The sequence below is a fragment of the Oncorhynchus nerka genome, linkage group LG18 (assembly GCF_034236695.1).
Source record: "Oncorhynchus nerka isolate Pitt River linkage group LG18, Oner_Uvic_2.0, whole genome shotgun sequence".
In the NCBI taxonomy this organism is placed as follows: Eukaryota; Metazoa; Chordata; class Actinopteri; order Salmoniformes; family Salmonidae; genus Oncorhynchus; species Oncorhynchus nerka.
In genome coordinates, this window is record NC_088413.1 from 35,191,932 (window position 1) to 35,209,562 (window position 17,631).

At 47.4% G+C, this 17,631-nt stretch overlaps 1 protein-coding gene across 1 annotated transcript; it reads left to right on the forward strand.

The window, feature by feature from the left end:
- The first annotated feature begins 1,671 nt into the window (after window positions 1–1,671).
- LOC115145849 (uncharacterized) lies at window positions 1,672–16,598 on the forward strand. Its single transcript, XM_029687406.2, has 9 exons — window positions 1,672–1,803; window positions 8,041–8,144; window positions 8,496–8,574; window positions 9,269–9,473; window positions 10,012–10,083; window positions 10,654–11,678; window positions 12,069–12,895; window positions 13,348–13,572; window positions 13,759–16,598. The coding sequence occupies exons 1-9, from the start codon at window positions 1,709–1,711 to the stop codon at window positions 14,010–14,012; spliced, it is 2,886 nt and encodes a 961-aa protein (XP_029543266.2). The 5' UTR covers window positions 1,672–1,708; the 3' UTR covers window positions 14,013–16,598.
- The last annotated feature ends 1,033 nt before the right edge of the window (window positions 16,599–17,631 follow it).

Below are 17,631 nucleotides of genomic sequence, written 5' to 3' on the forward strand. Positions count from 1 at the left end.
TGTGTCTGACAGAGATAGAGGGGGAGAGAGGAGCTCTGCAAATGGCGTGTGTGTGTGTGTGTGTGTGTGTGTGTGTGTGTGTGTGTGTGTGTGTGCGTATCCATGTGTGTATGTGTGTATCTGTGTGTGTGTATTCGTGTGTGTGTTACAGTGCAATAATATCTGTACTGTATGTCAGGGAAAATATGTGTGTAGTGTGTGTTTGTGTGTGTTACGGTGCAACAAAATGTGCCGGTGCCTTTTGAAGGAAAATTATGTTAGCCTACTCTTCTATTATAAAGGTTTGTGTGTGTGTGTGACTATTGTTTGACGTGTGTGTATGTGCACGTGGATGAGAGCACACAGTGAATTTTCTCATCTTACAGGAGGCTACACACACCACTGCTCACAAATTAAATATATTAGCTTACAAATGAAATATGTCAATCCAACCTGACAAATATAAAGTGGCCAGTGTGAGTTTTTAACTTTTTAGAGACCTGAATTCACCTATTATTCACTTGTATTTTTTTATTCAACCTTTATATAGGCAAGTCAGTTGAAAAAACATTCTTATTTACAATTACAGCCTACCCCAGCCAAGCCCTAACCCAGACATTGCCGTCCCAATTGTGCGCCTCCCTATGGGACTCCCAATCACGGCTGGTTGTGATAGAGCCTGGAATCGAACCAGGTCTGTAGTGATGCCTCTAGAACTAAGATGCACTGCCTTAGACCGCTGCGCCACTCGGGAGCCCTAAAAGAGATAGCAGAGGATGGTTACGTGAGCCTATGTCCATCTTCAATGGTAATTGTAACCAGTAAATGGGGCTGAATGAACTGTTTCACTGCCAGATAAGGCTCTGATGATAGCCAGGTGTAGCAGTGGTAAGGTGTTGGGACTCTGCTGTTGGGACAGCTTTATGTAGGCCGTTACAGTTTGTGGGCACCGTTTGTCACCGTTATAGTGCAATTTGTGTATTGTTTAGTGTTGTGTTGTGGTTTTGCAGGCATGCATCCCATTTTTGTTTTGTTTTTTGCCCCACCAAGATTTACATGCTAAAATCGCCGCTGATTGTACCAGAATAACTCAAACTGGAGATAGGATAGGGGTGCTTGGTAAATAACGTTGATGTAGGGTAATAAACTAGATGGCGCTACTGAGAACAATCAAGTTGCCCCAGCAGTTTAATTCAGTCAACTCTGGTGATATCTTGGAGTTCTTGCAGAGGTAATAACATTACTCCCAGCAAGCAAGAAAACGTGTTTAAATTCGCTGGTCAATCCAGAAAGAGACCAATACAGATGCTGTTTCCCCTTCTTCCAGTTACAGTTAACAAGATAATCAAGTCTTCCCCTAGAAACGGGTAGGCAGTAGGCAACAACAATTTTTTTTCGTCCTCTCTCCGCGGACGAGTCCATTACTTATATATGTAGGGTTGGATCTTTACCGCACTTCCAAATAATCAGCATTCTAAGCACACTCCCTTTAAACGACACTACTACCACAATGTGTGGATGTTCTTCTTTTTTTAACAGTCACCAACTACGTGTTATATATGAGCTAAACACTATGTGAGCTAAACGTATCGTTTAGTAGCGTGTTGTTGATGTGTTTGTTCATCCCTCCGCTCTGAGGCAATGGGAGTGGCTAGAATAACCTTCGGGTGAGCCAGTCGAGAGAGCCGGAGAGCGAGAAACTGACGGAGAAGACTAGTCGGTTTTTAACATGGCGGAGACCGTACGTTCGCTCTTCGACTACCGGGAGCCACCGACCCTGGACAGCGACGGAGAGGGAACCAAACCGGCGCCGACACCTCGGGGGTGAGGGTTTTAGTCAGTTAGTTAATTAGTTGCCATGGCGACATTTAAAGGTATTTTTTCTGAGGTGAAGGTGTGACAGCGCGAGCGAGATGGCGTGTTTGAGCTAACCCCGTGTTGAAGGAAAGTTGTAATGCGTAACACATTCGTTATTAACGTATTCTGTGCGAGACATTGTGTGAGAAACCAGTATAAATTATAGTCTAGTGTTCATTAGTTGCAATAGTTGCTACCCACTTCACAAAGCAGCTATAAATATAACGTGTGTGCGTGCGTGTGTGTGTGTGTGTGTGTGTGTGTGTGAGAGAGAGAGAGAGAGAGAGAGAGAACTGTACGAGCTATAGTAGCTAGCAAATTTAGCAACTGCTGTACTTGTGTAGTTATCAAATTGTGTGTGGTTGTGTGAGAAGAGAGAGCTCACACACAGGGAGAGGAGAGAGCGTGAGAGAAAGGAATGAGCACTGTGTATGTGAGATAGAGGGGAGTGTGTGTGTGTGTGTGTGTGTGTGTGTGTGTGTGTGTGTGTGTGTGTGTGTGTGTGTGAGCAAGGGGGAGGAGTGTGTGTTGGAGAGAGGGAGAGTGTTAGCGTGACAGAGACACACTGTGTGTGTGTGTGTGTGTGTGTGTGTGTGTGTGTGTGAGCAAGGGGGAGTGGTGTGTGTTGAGAGAGGGAGAGTGCGTGACAGACACAGTATGTGTGTGTGTGAGGGGGGGGAGGGGGTGCGTGTTGTGGAGAGACTGTGTGACAAAGAGAACAAGAGTGTGTGTGAGAGGAATGAGCACAGAGAGTGTGTGTGTGAGAGTGAGCGAGAGAGGGGGGTGGTGTGTGTGCTAGAGGGGTGGCATGTGTGGATGAATGTGTGTGAGAGAAAGGAGGGGAGGAGTTGTGTGTGTTTAAGAGAGGGAGTGTGTGTGTGTGTGTGTGTGTGTGTGTGTGTGAGAGAGAGAGAAAAAGGAGGGGAGGAGTTGTGTGTGTGTGTGTGTTTAAGAGAGGGAGTGTGTGTGAGAGAGAAAGGAGGGGAGGAGTTGTGTGTATGTGAGTGTGTGTGTTTAAGAGAGAGAGAGTGTGTGTGTGTGTGTGTGTGTGTGTGTGTGTGTGTGTGTGTGTGTGTGAGAGAGGAAGGGGGAAAAGTGGAAAGGTGTGTTTTTCAGAGATTGTGTGAGAGAAAGGGTTGGGGGAGAGCTGCAGTGTGAGGAAAAGGGGAGAGAAAAAATAAATAAGGTGCGTTTTTTTTTAGAGTTTGTGTGAGGAGAGAGCTGTGAGAGAGACTGAAGGACATGTGTGTACGTGAGGGTGAGCATATTTGTGTAATAAAGGGGGAGTGTGTGTGTGCGTGTGTGAGGGAGGGATAGATAGAGGGGAAGTGTGTGAGAGAGGTACAGGGAAGGGGAGGGAAGAGTGTGTTTGTGCATACATGTGTGTTGCTTAGTGGGGGAGGGTGTATGAGTGTTTGTTTGTGGTGTGTGTGTGTGAGAGGGAGAGAGGAGTGGTCTGTGTGAGGGACTAGTGTGTTTATGTGTAACCAAGAAATGTGTGGGTGTGTGTGTGTTTGTAGAAGGGATAAAGCAAAGGGGATGAGAGAGAGAGAGAATGTGTTTCTGACTTTCCATTTGTGTGTTGTCTTCTAAGTAGAAAGAATAGTTTAGTAAGAGACTAACATTTTGTGGTATCATATTTTGTGTGTGTGAGAGATTTGAGTTTTTGTTTAGTTATTTTAAACTGACAGTGAAGATGGGTGAAGAAAAGTGTGTGTGTCTGTCTTTAAGAAATGGAGGGATAGAGTGTGTTTGTGACGAAGAGAGAAGGGGAGGGTGTGTGTGTTACACACAGAGGGAGAGAGAGAGGGGTGTGTGTGTGTGTTTGTGTTTAAAGGGAAGAGAGCAAGATGAGGGAGGGTGTGTGTGAGAGGGAAAGAGAAGGGGAGGGTGTGTGATGGAGAGAGGGTGAGGAAGTGTGTGTGTGTGTGTGCGTGCGTGTGCACTTTTGAAACAGAAGGGAGGGAGAATGAGTGTCTGTCTGGGAAGGGAAAAAAAGGCTGTGTGTGTGTGTGTGTGTGTGTGTGTGTGAGAGAGAGAGAGAGAGAGAGAGAGCAAGCAGGAGAGAGAATGTGTGTGTCTGTTCTGGAGGCAGAGGGAGAAGTGTGTGTGTGTGTGTGTGTGTGTGTGTGTGTGTGTGTGTGTGTGTGTGTGTGTTCTGCAGGCAGAGAGAAAAAGGGAAGGGTGTGTGTGAAAGGGGGATACAGAGAGAAGGTTTTGTGTGTGTGTGTGTGTGTGTGTGTGTGTGTGTGTGTGTGTGTGTGTGTGATTTAGACAGATCAGTGTATTTGCTTGTGTGTACGAGACAGGAAAGGAGAGTATTTATGCATCTACTTTGTTTATGAAAGAGGGAAGGACAGTGTGTGTGTGTGACTGAGTGGGGGGAGGGTGGGAGTGTGCGTGTAGAGAGAATGTTATCCATGGAGGAGGGAGAGTGTGCGAAGAGGATTGCGTGAGTGTGTGCATGCGTGCCTTATGGAGACTCGTGTAGTGTGTGAGAGGATGTGTGTGTATTAAAAAGTACTGTCGTTCATGAGAGAAATAGATGGCTCATGTGTTCTGGAGATTGAGTGTGGGTGTATTGCAGGAAAAATGAAGAAGTCTAGGAGTGTGTATAGTGCAGATTGTATGTGTGTGTTTTGTGTGTGTGTGTGTGCATTTTGTGTGTGTGTGAGAGGAAGGGAACATGAGACTGTGGGTTTGGATATTTGAGAGAGTGTGTGTGTGTGTGTGTGTGTGTGTGTGTGTGTGTGTGTGTGTGTGTGTGTGTGTGTGTGTGAGAGAGAGAGCATGTGAGCTTTAGAGAGGGGGAGGGGTGTGTGTGCGTGCATGTGAGCTTGGCTGGAGAGAATGTGTGTGTGTGCCTGAGAGGGTGTGTGTTTGTGTGTGCACATGTTGGTCTTGAGTGAGGACTTGTTTGTATATTTGTGTGTGTATGTGGGTTGGTAAAGGAGGATGGCAGTGTGTGTGTTTGTTTGTGGGAGAGGGAGAGATGTTCAGAGATAGGGGAATGGAGAGAATCAATGGTAGGAAGAGAAAGAGATTGATAGAGTGAAGGACAGATGGAATGGAGAAGAGAGACATCTGATTAGACAGTGCTAGAATAGACCACACACACACAATGGACTATCACCAAGAGAAACACTCCTATGGACTTACTTCCTCAATCCTGGTTGGGCTTACGTAAACATGTCATGATAAATCCAAGAGACTGGCGATATGCCGTGGTCGTAACTGGTCCCTGGTCAAAAGTAGTGCAAAAGTAGTGCATTGAATCATGTAGAATTTACAAACACGCATAGTAGTAGACAATTTCACACTTGTCCCTCCTGCTGTATTTGAAGACCCTTAAAACCATCAAGGAGATATAAGCAAAATTCCATTGGAACATATTGGTTAGGAAATACATTATATAAACAGAAGTATGTGGACACCCCTTAAAATGAGTGTATTTGGCTATTTTAGCAACACCGTTGCTGACAGGTGTATAAAATCGAGCATGCAACCATGCAATCTTCATAGACCAACATTGGCAGTAGAATGGTCTTACTGGAGAGCTCAGTGACTTTCAGCGGTGGTACCGTCATAGGATGCCACAGTTCCAACAAGTCAGTTTGTCAAATTTCTGTTCTGCTGGAGCTGCCCTAGTCAACTATAAGGGCTGTTATTGTGAAGCGGAAAAGGCAAGGAGTAACAACGACTGAGCCGCAAGGTGGTAGGCCACACAAGCTCATAGAACGGGACCGCCGAATGCTGAAGCGCATAACAATCGCCTGTCCCCGATTGCAACACTCACTACCAAGTTCCAAACTGCCTCTGGAAGCAGTGTCAGCACAATAACTGTTTGTCAGGTGATTCATGAAATGGGTTTCCATGTCCGAGCAGCCACACACAAGCCTAAAATCACCAATGCGCAATGCCAAGTGTCAACTGGAGTGGTGTAAAGCTTGTCGCCATTGGACTCTGGAGGTCCCGTGTGGCTCAGTTGGTAGAGCATGGCGCTTGCAACGCCAAGGTTTGCGGGTTTGATTTCCACGGTTGGAGAATGTTTGCACTCATGCGCTCTGGATAAGAGCGTCTGCTAAATGACAAAATATATTTTGTAAAGTCAAAAATAAATAAAAATAGAAGCAAATCATGCTTCACCATCTGGCGAAGGACGAATCTGGGTTTGGCGGAAGCCAGGAGAACGCTACCTGCCCCAATGCATAGTGCCAATTGTAAAGTTTGGTGGAGCAGGAATAATGGTCTGGGACTGTTTCCATGGTTCAGGCTAGGCCCCTTTGTTCTAGTGAAGGGAAATCTTAATGCTCCAGCATACAATGAAATTCTAGATGTTTATGTGCTTCCAACTTTGTGGCAACAGTTTGGGGAAGGCCATTTCCTGTTTCAGCATGACAATGCCCCCATGCACAAAGCAAGGTCCATACAGAAATGGTCTGTTGAGATTGGTGTGGAAGAACTTGACTGGCCTGCATAGAACCCTGACCTCAACCCCGTCGAACACCTTTGGGATGAATTGGAACGCCGACTTGCGAGCCAGGCGTAATCGCCCATCATCAACACTTCGATCACACCGACAGTGTCCTTGCGCAAAATAGTACGCAGCGTCTGCAACAAAAGTTCAACGTTCATCTTCTGCTACCATTTCCGTCAAGCCACCTATGCATACAGTTTGACGCATACGTTTGATAAATTCAACGTATGCACCACACCGAACACACTGCAACTGCCTCTGCGACGCAATGCTGCAGGCCAAACGCAGCGTTTCATTGGAAATTAATGAAATTCTGGTGAACCAAAAATGCGATGACGCTGTCGGTGTGATTGAAGCGTAATGCTCATTTGTCCCCGCAGCAATGCTCCAACATCTAGTGGGAAGCCTTCCCAGAAAAGTGGAGGCTGTTATAGCAGCAAAGGGGGGACCAACTCCATATTAATGCTCAAGATTTTGGAATGAGATGTTCGACGAACAAGTGTCCACATACTTTTGGTCCATGTATCCACGTATGCAATCTAACAGGAAGAATTGACCAGGCTAGAAAGGCTACCACACACACAGGCTACCACACACACACACACACACACACACACACACACACACTATGAACCACTGTACTGTATGTAAATCAGTTGTTGCTAATGCCTCTTATAATGTAATTACCTTTTACAATGGGGAATGGGTGGAAAGCATTTAAAAGAACGCTGTTACTTTAAGAAAGAGCAACTAGGCCCAAGCTTAGTAGACAAAAGTATGGGCATACATGAGTGACCATGCAGACATACACACTCGCACGAGAGAGTGTGCACACAAGAAAGTGCAAGCGAGCACGCACGCGCACACACACACACACGTTATCACGAGTCCAGATGGAGAGCGAGGGGCAGATCAATACAAAGACAGCAAGTCTGGTTGATATCTCTGCTCAAAGAATCTCTCTCTCTCTCTCTCTCTCTCTCTCACACACCTCTCGCTCCCACACACACATACGCACAAACACACACGCACTAATGAACACTTGAGAAACCAAGGCACTGTCTTCCTATGGCCTAGTTTTAAGAGCGTTCAATGTCATGTAAGGAAAAAATAGAAAGAATTACAGAAAACAGCGTGTGCGTGTGTGTGTGTGTGTGTGTGTGTGTGTGGAAAAACTGCCCTAAATCACATTGATCCAAAGCCAGTTTCTAGTGCCTTGATTTGAATGGTTACGGCTAGGCTTGAGGCAAAGAAAGATTAGCTCAGATCAGCTCCTAGTGTATCCTCTGCTCTTACTTACAAGTGGCTTTACGCTATGGCTAGAATCTGCACCGTAGCACAGATCTTGGATCAGTTTACCATCCCTGTTTTCTGAATCCCTGGTAGTGGAGTGAAACTCAACACAGACCTTGGATCAGTGTCTTGTATTGTGGCTTGTGATTGATTCACAAATGTCCCTTCAACACCAATTTACCCAGTAAGAATTTGGCCCAATTCTGCCCAAATTCTGTCCAGTCAGCATTCAGCATAGTCTAAATGAATCAATGATTCAGTTGTTATTGGTTGAAAGTAATTGGATACAGAAATTGAGACTGGGTTCCTATTGGTAATCAGTATATTGATTGCTTTTCCTACTGGATTGATGTTAAGATTGGTCCGCCTGGGGCATTGATAAAATGATTCTCTGTCTCTCCCTCTCTCTCTCTCTGTGTGTGTGTGTTCCACAGACGCGGTTGCGGGAGAAAAAGGAAGGGAACGCCGGTGAAAGTGTGCGACCGCGTCTTTGTCACAGAGGATGAGGAGGAGAGCTCCGAACACAGCTACGGTCCAGGTGTGTGATTGTCCTTTAGGGACGATTCTTCTGTTGACGCGTGTGTCTTATAGTTGTGTAGTGCGTGTCCTTTTGAGTGTGTGTGCATGCGTCCGGGATTGTGCGTGTTATGGGTGGAAGAGGGGCGGGGTGGGGGTGCGTGCTGATCTATATAAATGTTTGTGTGACTGACTGTGTTTGTGTGTGAGTGGTGTGTGATGTGCATATGTGTTTAGGTGGAGAAAGGGTGATGACCTTGTGTGTGTGTGTGTCCTTTCGAGCGTGTCAGTGTGTGTGTGTGCAGTCGTGCATGTGTGTCTTTGTGCATTTGCTTGTGTGCTCGTGTGTAATCCTTTTATACTCTTCTCTCAGGTGATGGTAAGGGGGCTGCAGAGAACAAACGACCAACCCTGGATGGCCCTTGCTACATCAATGACCCTGTTCAGATCTGGTAAGTGGGATTTCATTTCATGGTGTAATTTTTATGATAAAATGATTTTTATTTGATAACATTTGTGTACTTTTTATTGTGTGTGTCATGTATAGTACAAGGTGTCGAAAGCGTTCCACAGGGATGCTGGCCCATGTTGACTCCAATGCTTCCTACAGTTGTGTCAAGTTGGCTGGATGTCCTTTTGGGTGGTGGACCATTCTTGATACACACAGGAAACTGTTGAGCGGGAAAAACCCAGCAGCGTTGCAGTTCTTGACACAAAGTGTCTGACACCTACTACCATACCCGGTTCGAAGGCAAACTTTTGTCTTGCCCATTCACCCTCTGAATGGCACACATACACAATTCATGTCTCAATTGTCTCAAGGCTTAAAAATCATTCTTTAACCTGTCTCCTCCCCTTCATCTACACCGATTGAAGTGGATTTAACAAGTGACATCAATAAGGGATCATAGCTTTCACCTGGTCAGTCTATGACATGGAAAGAGCAGGTGTTCCTAATGTTTTGTATAGTTGTGCTGTTTTGCGTGGGGTAGCTTTGTGTGTGTGTGTGTGTCTTAGCTTCAGATAGCAGACACAATTTTTGCTGATTTTGTATGCATAGGTCCACGTGTGCTGATCTATCTACCTCCCTCCCTCTCCTTCTCTATCTCTCTTTCCCCATCTCTCTTCCTCCCTCCCCCCTTTCAGCAGTGGGTCTTCAGAGCTGGGTGAGGAGGGATCCAGCGGGGGCAGGGGGGCGGCGTTGATATACCCCCCTCCTCCAAACTGCCGCATCCGAGAGGTACACTGTGGGAGCCAGGTGCGTCTGGTCGTCATAGCGATCCGAGACATCACCAAGGGAGAGGAGATCACCGTTGACTACAGCCTGACCGAGTGGGGAGACAACACTATGGTGAGTAACCATGGCGACATACCTGTAAGAGCCTAAGTAACTGTTGCCATGGTGAGTAACCATGAGGATGTACCTGTTAGAGCCTAAGTAACTGTAGCCATAGCGATGGCTGGTACCGATATAGCCTGGGATGTAGTGGACCGTAAATGCAAGTCAAGTGCACTCAACGTACAGCTTACATTTCCTAATCGAAATAACCACAAAATAGTTACATTTTGAATAGACAGTATGCCACAATATCCATGATTTGTTTATCCGAGGCAAGTTGTAAGTACTGCAACTAGCGACTGCAACACATTTCTGCGCTGTTTACTTTTACTTTGATGAAATTATCCTCTTTTTCCTCGCAGAAGTTGTTGAGTCGTTGTTTTTTGCGCCGTAATACATATTTGGGTCTTTTCACCTGGGCTGACTACTGTATTTGACTGATTATAGTATCTAGTGCTTTTTGAGTAGCTACTGTAATTGGTTTGACCGCCTGATTGACAGCACTGGGGGGGGTAATTCATGGATGTTAATGGAGCCTGTATCCCTCCAGGGTTTCCGTGGTACTGTCTCCTCAGGGAGATATGAGTGTATCGCTGACCCTGAGAACAACCGTATCAAAAAGGTACGAAAATACGCCTGTTGCCTACATACACCGACTATATTTCTACAACACTCAATATTATACTGATGTGCTTGTTTTATATGTCTACACTCCATACACCTGTCTAATATACCCTCAACGGTTGTAATATACTAGTAGTGCTCACTCAATGCTCTCATTGGACACTCCTCATTCAGGCACCCACCATTCACAGTCACTCTAAACCAGTGGTACTCAACCCTGGTCCCGGGGACCCAAAGGGGTGCACATTTGAGTTTTTACCTTAGCACTACACAGCTGATTCAAACGATCAACTCATCATCAATGCTTTAAGTTTTGATGATTTGAATCAGGTGTGCAGTGCTAAGGAAAAACGCAAATATGCACCCCTTTTGGGTCCCCGGGACCAGGGTTGAGAACCGCTGCTCTAAACAGTCTGTCTTATGTACTTGTCTGTACTCTACTCACACAACTGGCTCAAACACCACTCATCTCTCGGTCTCGCTGTCTCTCTCCCTCTCCTTTCTCCCTCATTCCTTATCTTGTCTCTCTCTCTCTTTCTCTTCTCTCTCTACTCTCTCTCTCTCTCAGGAGGAAGAGTCCGGGCTCGTGCCCTCCTCTCTCTCAGCCCAGGACTACCTCACCCCTTCCTGGCCCCTGTCCCCCTCTTCCTCCCCCCTCTCCCACTCCAACGCCAGCGACTCGGATCCCCAGAATGAGGAGGACGGGGGTCAGAGATGCACACCTCGCCGCCGAAAACGCCGCCGGACCACCACCCCTTCCAAAAAGAGAACCACCCCTCACCGGACATCCCCGGGCCGCCCTCCCCTCTCCTCTTCATACCGCCCCCTCACCTTCTCCCCCCCTCCCTCCTCCTCCACCTCTTCTCGCCCTTCTCTGTTCAAATCCCCCGCTCCATTGGGACCCAACACGACGGCGAACATCAGTATTAACATCGCCAGGGGGGTCGGCATGGGCGTGCCCCCCCAGAAGCTGAGCTGCGCCTACTGCGGCCGCCACTTCCGCTCACTGGGACGCCACCTGGACAAGCACCACACCAACCAGCCTGAGATCCGCGCCGCGCTCATCGAGCGCTTTATGCCCCACCTGGCGGCCGCGCACGCCACACACCACACTCAGTCCCAGCAGCAACCTCGGTCATCATCAGGAGTGGAGCAAAACTCCCACAGGCCACCACCGGGGGGCACCACCGCGTTCTCCCTGTCTCCTCAACGTCTGGCCGCCCAATCCCCTTCCTCCGCCGTTGGGGGAAACTCCTCCCCCCTGGTATTGACTCCACCCCGAGGGCGCAGTGCGGTGGCTGTGTCCGTTCTGAAGAGAAGCCCGCCTCCGGCGGCTGTGACCCCGCCCAGAAAGGCGGGACTGCGCAAAGTGAAGAAGGAAAAAGAGGAGGAGGAAGAGGAGAACGATCTGGTGGAAGTTGAGGTGGTGAAGCCCAAAGAAGAGGCAGTGGCGGCTTTTCCCCACGTCTTTCAGCAGACGCCCAAGGAGATGGAACGGCTGCCGAAAGAGGATGAAAATGAAGAGGAGGAGGAGGCGAACGGTATGATGGAAGACGACAGTGGAGCGGAGGATAAGGAGAAGGAGTTATTGAGGTGAGGTACTCCGTTAAAGGACTCGTTCACCTAAATGACAGATTCACCTCATCAAATGGATATTGAGAAAGTAGTTGATGGATCAGCAAAGTGCCAGCAAACTGAACTGCTGCTCAGCTTTAGCATTGAGGAATGTGAAACAGCAGGAATGCTTTTATCATGCTTTAATTAGATGACTAAATCAGTCAAATGAAACTGACTTAAAATTAACTCCAAACTGCTGATGTGATGTTATCAATATATTAAATGTTATGAGTATCGTACACACTTTAAATAGATGTTTTATTTTTTTGCTGTGCTTTGGATAAATTAATAACTGACGCCTGAAATTGAAACTAATCTCTCTCCCTCTCCTTTCTCCCTCATTCTTTCTCTCCTTCTCTCCCTCAGTTCGGGACGTCTCCACATGCTGCCCCTCCTCTCCTCCCTGTCTTCCCTGGTCCTGTACCTCCGCAGGCTCCAGCACTCTGCCTTCCTCTCCCTGTCCCGCCAGCTCCAATCCGCCGAGGCCTGGCGCCTCCTGTGCCACTCCTCTCTCGCCCTGCTCATACTCTACAACCGTCGCCGCGAGTGCGAGGTCTCCAAACTGGCCATAGCCGAATACCGCTCCCGTGTCACCCCCCAGTGCCCCGTGCCAGTGCCCCCCGGCGCCCCACCCGCCCTCACACCCCTGGAGGCATCGCTTTCGCCCTTTGAGCGTCTCGTGCTTCCACATTTGCCTCGAGTAGGTGTCCAGGGCAAACGAGGAAGAGTCCAGCCTCTTATCCTGCCACCACACTGCGAGCCATGTCTGGAACTACTCCTCCAGACCAGGCAAGATGTCGGCGTCGATCCCCAGAACCCGTACGTCTTCGCCCGGCCGTACCACTCCCCAGCCACCCCCCTCCGTGGCACCGACCTCCTCCGGAGCCTGGCCCGCTCCAGTGGCACCCGGAACCCCCGCGCTCTCACCCAGACCCGAGTCCGGCGCCAGGTCGCCATCTTGACGCAGCTGCTATTGCTCGGTGAGGGGGAGGAGCCAGGACAGCCGGGTGGGAACGCCGTAGAGCGCCTGGAACACTTCCTGGAGCGTGAGTACCACGTGACGCAGAGCTGCGGCGGGATTGGCCAGGACCCAGGGCTGATGGGTAGAGTGGGGCGCGTGGTGCTGTGCGGGGAGAGAGACGGCGTGCTGTTCCGGGGGATGAGCCTCCACCACATCTGTCTGGAGCTTGACGGTAAGGAGACACTGAGGATTAACATGTACATCAGACCTGAATAGTCAAGCTAGAAGTGGATATATTTGTCTCTCCTTTACTGTGTATTAAGTATGCTTGATTCAACCTGCTTGATATAATGGAACGGATGGAACAAAACATGATGACCGTTAGAGAAATTTTAGCTGTAGGTCAAACCGATCAGAAGTTTTCGTGAGACGACCACCTTTCGCAGATGCGGAAGTGCGACATCGTCGGATGCGGTGGATTGAAAAAGATATCTCTAGCTTAAACTGACATTTTGATGGGGATTTTTTTTTAAATTATGTTACTTCGGTCAATCAACTCTAGAGGGTTAAACAGTTTAGCGTCGTCTCATTTTGGACTGCCCTTTAGTATGATGAGGACCAGCGTTGTAGTTAAAGTTGAGAAACATTTACATGTATTTGACCCTTCTCTTTTTCCCCTTACAGTGATGTCAGGCAACTCGGCCGACTCGTACTCGGAGGGCGACTCTGACGGCGAGGGGCGGAAGGAGAAGGGCGAGGTGGCCCCTCCCAGCCTGCTGATGGTGCGGAAGGGCAGGACCAACAGCAGGACGCCGCGTGCCAGGAAACTCAAGGTCACTCCCTCCTCCACATCGCCCCTCTCCCCCTCGCTCCCCGGCCGCAAAAGAGGCTCAGGTGGGCCCAAATCAGGTGTGTGTGTGTTCATTCCATACTCAAACTCCGAAAGAGCTGAGACATTCAAGACCAATACAGAAGTGTGTGTCATGTGTGTGTGTATGTACACAGTAGTGTGTGTGTACTGTATACAGCCCGCCACAAAGACATGTCTACACAGATCCAACCCTGTGTGTACTAACCCACCCCCTCCCCGCACAGGAAAACGCGGCGTCCTCAAGCGCCCGTGGTCGGACGCAGAGCGCGCCGCTGTGGAGGAGCACCTGACCTGCAACATCGCCGAGCTGCGCGTGCCTGCCAAGGCCGACTGCGAGCGCTGCCTGCAGAGCTGCCCGCTGCTGGTCACCAACCGGCGCGACTGGCGGGCCATCAAATTCTACTGTCACAACCGCATCCAGCTGCTTAAGAAGAACCAGCGGCGTGAGGACGACGGGACGCCCATCACGGTGTGCTGAGAAGACTGACGGAGAGACTGAGAGATTGATGGACAGACACAACAATAGCTCCACAGTATCCACAATAGCGTGCTACTTGGAATGAAGGAAGCCAAAACAGAGGCGTGGTCAACTCCGTGACGTTACAGCAGAGGCTGTCAACTCTGTAATATTTTTTTCGCTGACGGTCCAAAAACAAGAGTTGATGCTTAAGGAACAGAGTTGACGCTTAAGGAAGCAATGTAGTGGGCGTGTCTTTGAAGTGGTACGCTAATGTGGGTATTGGAATGTAGCCTATATCTCATTAAGCAGGTTTCCATCCAACCTTTTTATGTAGTAAAGTATGGGTCAATGTCGGGTCAAGAATGTAGTGACATGCCTGATGGAAACAACATTTTTCGGTACACTTTCCAAATGTCAACAAAACGAAATACGCTAGACAAGGTGGGATATTTTGTGTCGGTAAAATGAAGTATGCGAGAAATGTCGGTGGAACTATTGATGTCATAACCATCATATCGAAGTAAACTTGGGGTCGCGCGATGACATGTGTGGCCCTCCCACTACGGCGCGTCAGGAAAGCATGCAGTTTATTAGGCTACAGATTAAATACATTGGGTTGAACTTCACAGGGTGGTGATGAGCTTGATGCTCCTGTTTAATAAATATCAAGGGTCTTATTTTGGTGATCATCGATGCGTGGCAGCCGTTTGACAAATAAAGAAAACCCGCTCTTTTGGCCATAATAATCTCATGTAGCCTATACGTGTGTTCTAGCCAACAGTGCGCACGTGCCAGTACCAGACTCGCTATATAACAGAACAGTTTTTTGTGGGAAAACCATCTGTAGAGTTGAAAATGTGATGGAAACCCATTTAACTTATTTGTTTTATTTGGTACATGGGAATTTAACAGCAAAAGGTATTTGCATGTGCACTACATCATCACGCACAGTCAATTTGATGGAAAATCTCTGGTGGGAAAATGCACAGATTGTTTTTGTGCGGATTTGAGAATATCTGTCACCAATTGGATGGAAACCTAGCTATTGATACCCTTATATATTGTCCTCGGAGACAAAAAGAGGGAGAGACTGGGGGAGTGAGAGAAGGAGTGACTGTATAGGAGTGACAACAGCCTGTGTTGTGTATGTGGACATTTTAATTTAGTTTTCGCTTGAAAACGAGACGAACAATGTTCAGAACGCACCACAGATGGTTGTATTTAGATTTTCTTTGGACTTCGGTGTTTTTGACATACTCAAGTGTTGTATGGACGTTTCTGAACACACTCAAGTTAACACTATTAGGGTTTGAGGCTGTAGTGTGTGTGTGTGTGTTTCCAGTGCTGAGAAGATGTTATAGGGTCTCCAACACCCAGTCCTGGAGAGTGCATGCTTTAGTTCCAGTACTAACTCACCCGATGAAACTACACCTGACTGAAAGACCATGGCTAGATCATTATTTAAAACGGGTGTGTTAATAGCGCTGAGCCGGAGCAAAAGCCTGCACCCCAGGAGTGGAGCAAGAGAGCCCCTGGGTTAGAGTGAAGGGGGGGGGGGGGGAAACGCCACCATCAGTGTGTTGTACATTTTCTTTTTGGACTACCTAAAACACTGTATAGTCAGTTTGGGGCTTTTCCCTGCTCCCTCCTTCAAAATGAACACTACAAGGCAGCAGTTGAATACTGCTTTGCCTAAAATACACCAAGTATATTCTTGTTGTTGGCATCTTTCTTTTATTTTGTGCCTGTTGCACGTGTTTTCTTAAAAGCGCTTTGAAAAGGTGCATTAGGCCGTCGGGCCAGTCTTCTGCGACGAGCAGAGTTCTGTATTTAACTTGGCTGTGTTCTTCAAAGTGATTTTTGGGGGGCAATCTTTCAGAAGAGTGGGCATAGCTGAATACTATGCCACGCTATGGTTATTTTTTTACATGCAGTGTTGTTGCGTCATTTGTGTTGATTGTTTTGCCTTTTCAGACTGACCAGTGTAGCTCCAGTCTTTTTTCAGCAACTCTGGTTTCTATCGTTCACTGCTGTTAGATGATGAGCTGCTTGTAGCTCTAGTCCAGGGTGTTAGTGTGGCTTGCTAACGCTTAGGCTGGCATTCAATCCGATCAGTGGTAGATTTGCATTATAGCGCGCTTGACATTTTTAAAAGTCATTTCCGATTAAGCGGACATATACAGAGTTTGCGGAAACATTGCCTTTAAAAGGTGCATAGCTGACAAAGTGCGGTCGGGTGGAATCCCGGCTTGAGCCTTCACAGCTTTAGCTAGTCGCACTAACGCCCTGGACCAGAGCTAGGCTTCTTTGTAGGTCTGCCGGAGCCCCAAGTAAACCCGGCATTTTGTCTTATTGGATTAAAACCGCACAACACCTCTTGATAGCTAGTTGAATTTATTTAACATAATCACATATAATCTTACATTGTTTCATGCTATCATTTTGCCAGTTTCGGTGTACATAAAAAAATATGATCGTTACGTAAACTGGTTTGTTTGTGCTGTCCGTAGTTTATTTGTTCATTTGCGAGTTGGTATTGTACATAGGTCTATGGTTTTGTAAATATTCACAGAAATGCATAAAGGGGAAAAAAACTACACAATGGCTTGGTTTTTTGTGTTATGTTTTTATATAAGTCTGAAAAGTTCAAGTCGTATTTCTGAAGTTTGATTCTTTCAATGTACTAACAATGAGTGCATCCCAATAATATCTGCTTTTTTATGTTTTATTTATTTTTATTTCACCTTTATTTAACCAGGTAGGCTAGTTGAGAACACTTTCTCATTTACAACTGTGACCTGGCCAAGAATAAAGCAAAGCAGTTCAACACATACAACAACACAGAGTTACACATGGAATAAACAAACATACAGTCAATAATACAGTAGAAAAAAGTCTATATACAGTGTGTGCAAATTATGTAAGATAAGGGAGGTAAAGCAATAAATAGGCCATGGTGGCGAAGTAATTACAATATACTAATTAAACACTGGAGTGATTGATGTGCAGAAGATGAATGTGCAAGTAGAGTTACTGGGGTGCAAGATAAATAAATAAATACAGTATGGGGATGAGGTAGTTGGATGGGCTATTTACAGATGGGCTATGTACAGGTGCAGTGATCTGTGAGCTGCTCTGACAGCTGGTGCTTAAAGCTAGCGAGGGAGATATAAGTCTCCAGCTTCAGTGATGTTTGCCGTTTGTTCCAGTTATTGGCAGCAGAGAACTGTAAGGAGAGGCGGCCAAAGGACGAATTGGCTTTGGGGGTGACCAGTGAGATATACCTGCTGGAGCGCGTGCTACGGGTGGGTGCTGCTATGGTGACCAGTGAGCTGAGATAAGGCAGAGACTAGCAGAGACTTGTAGATGACCTGGAGCCCGTGGGTTTGGCGACGAGTATGAAGCGAGGGCCAGCCAACGAGAGCATACAGGTCGCAGTGGTGGGTAGTATGTGGGGCTTTGGTTACAAAACGGATGGCACTGTGATACACTGCATCCAGTTTGCTGAGTAGAGTGTTGGAGGCTATTTTGTAAATGACATCGCCGAAGTCAATGATCGGTAGGATGGTCAGTTTTATGAAGGCATGTTTGGCAGCGTGAGTGAAGGATGCTTTGTTGCGAAATAGGAAGCCGATTC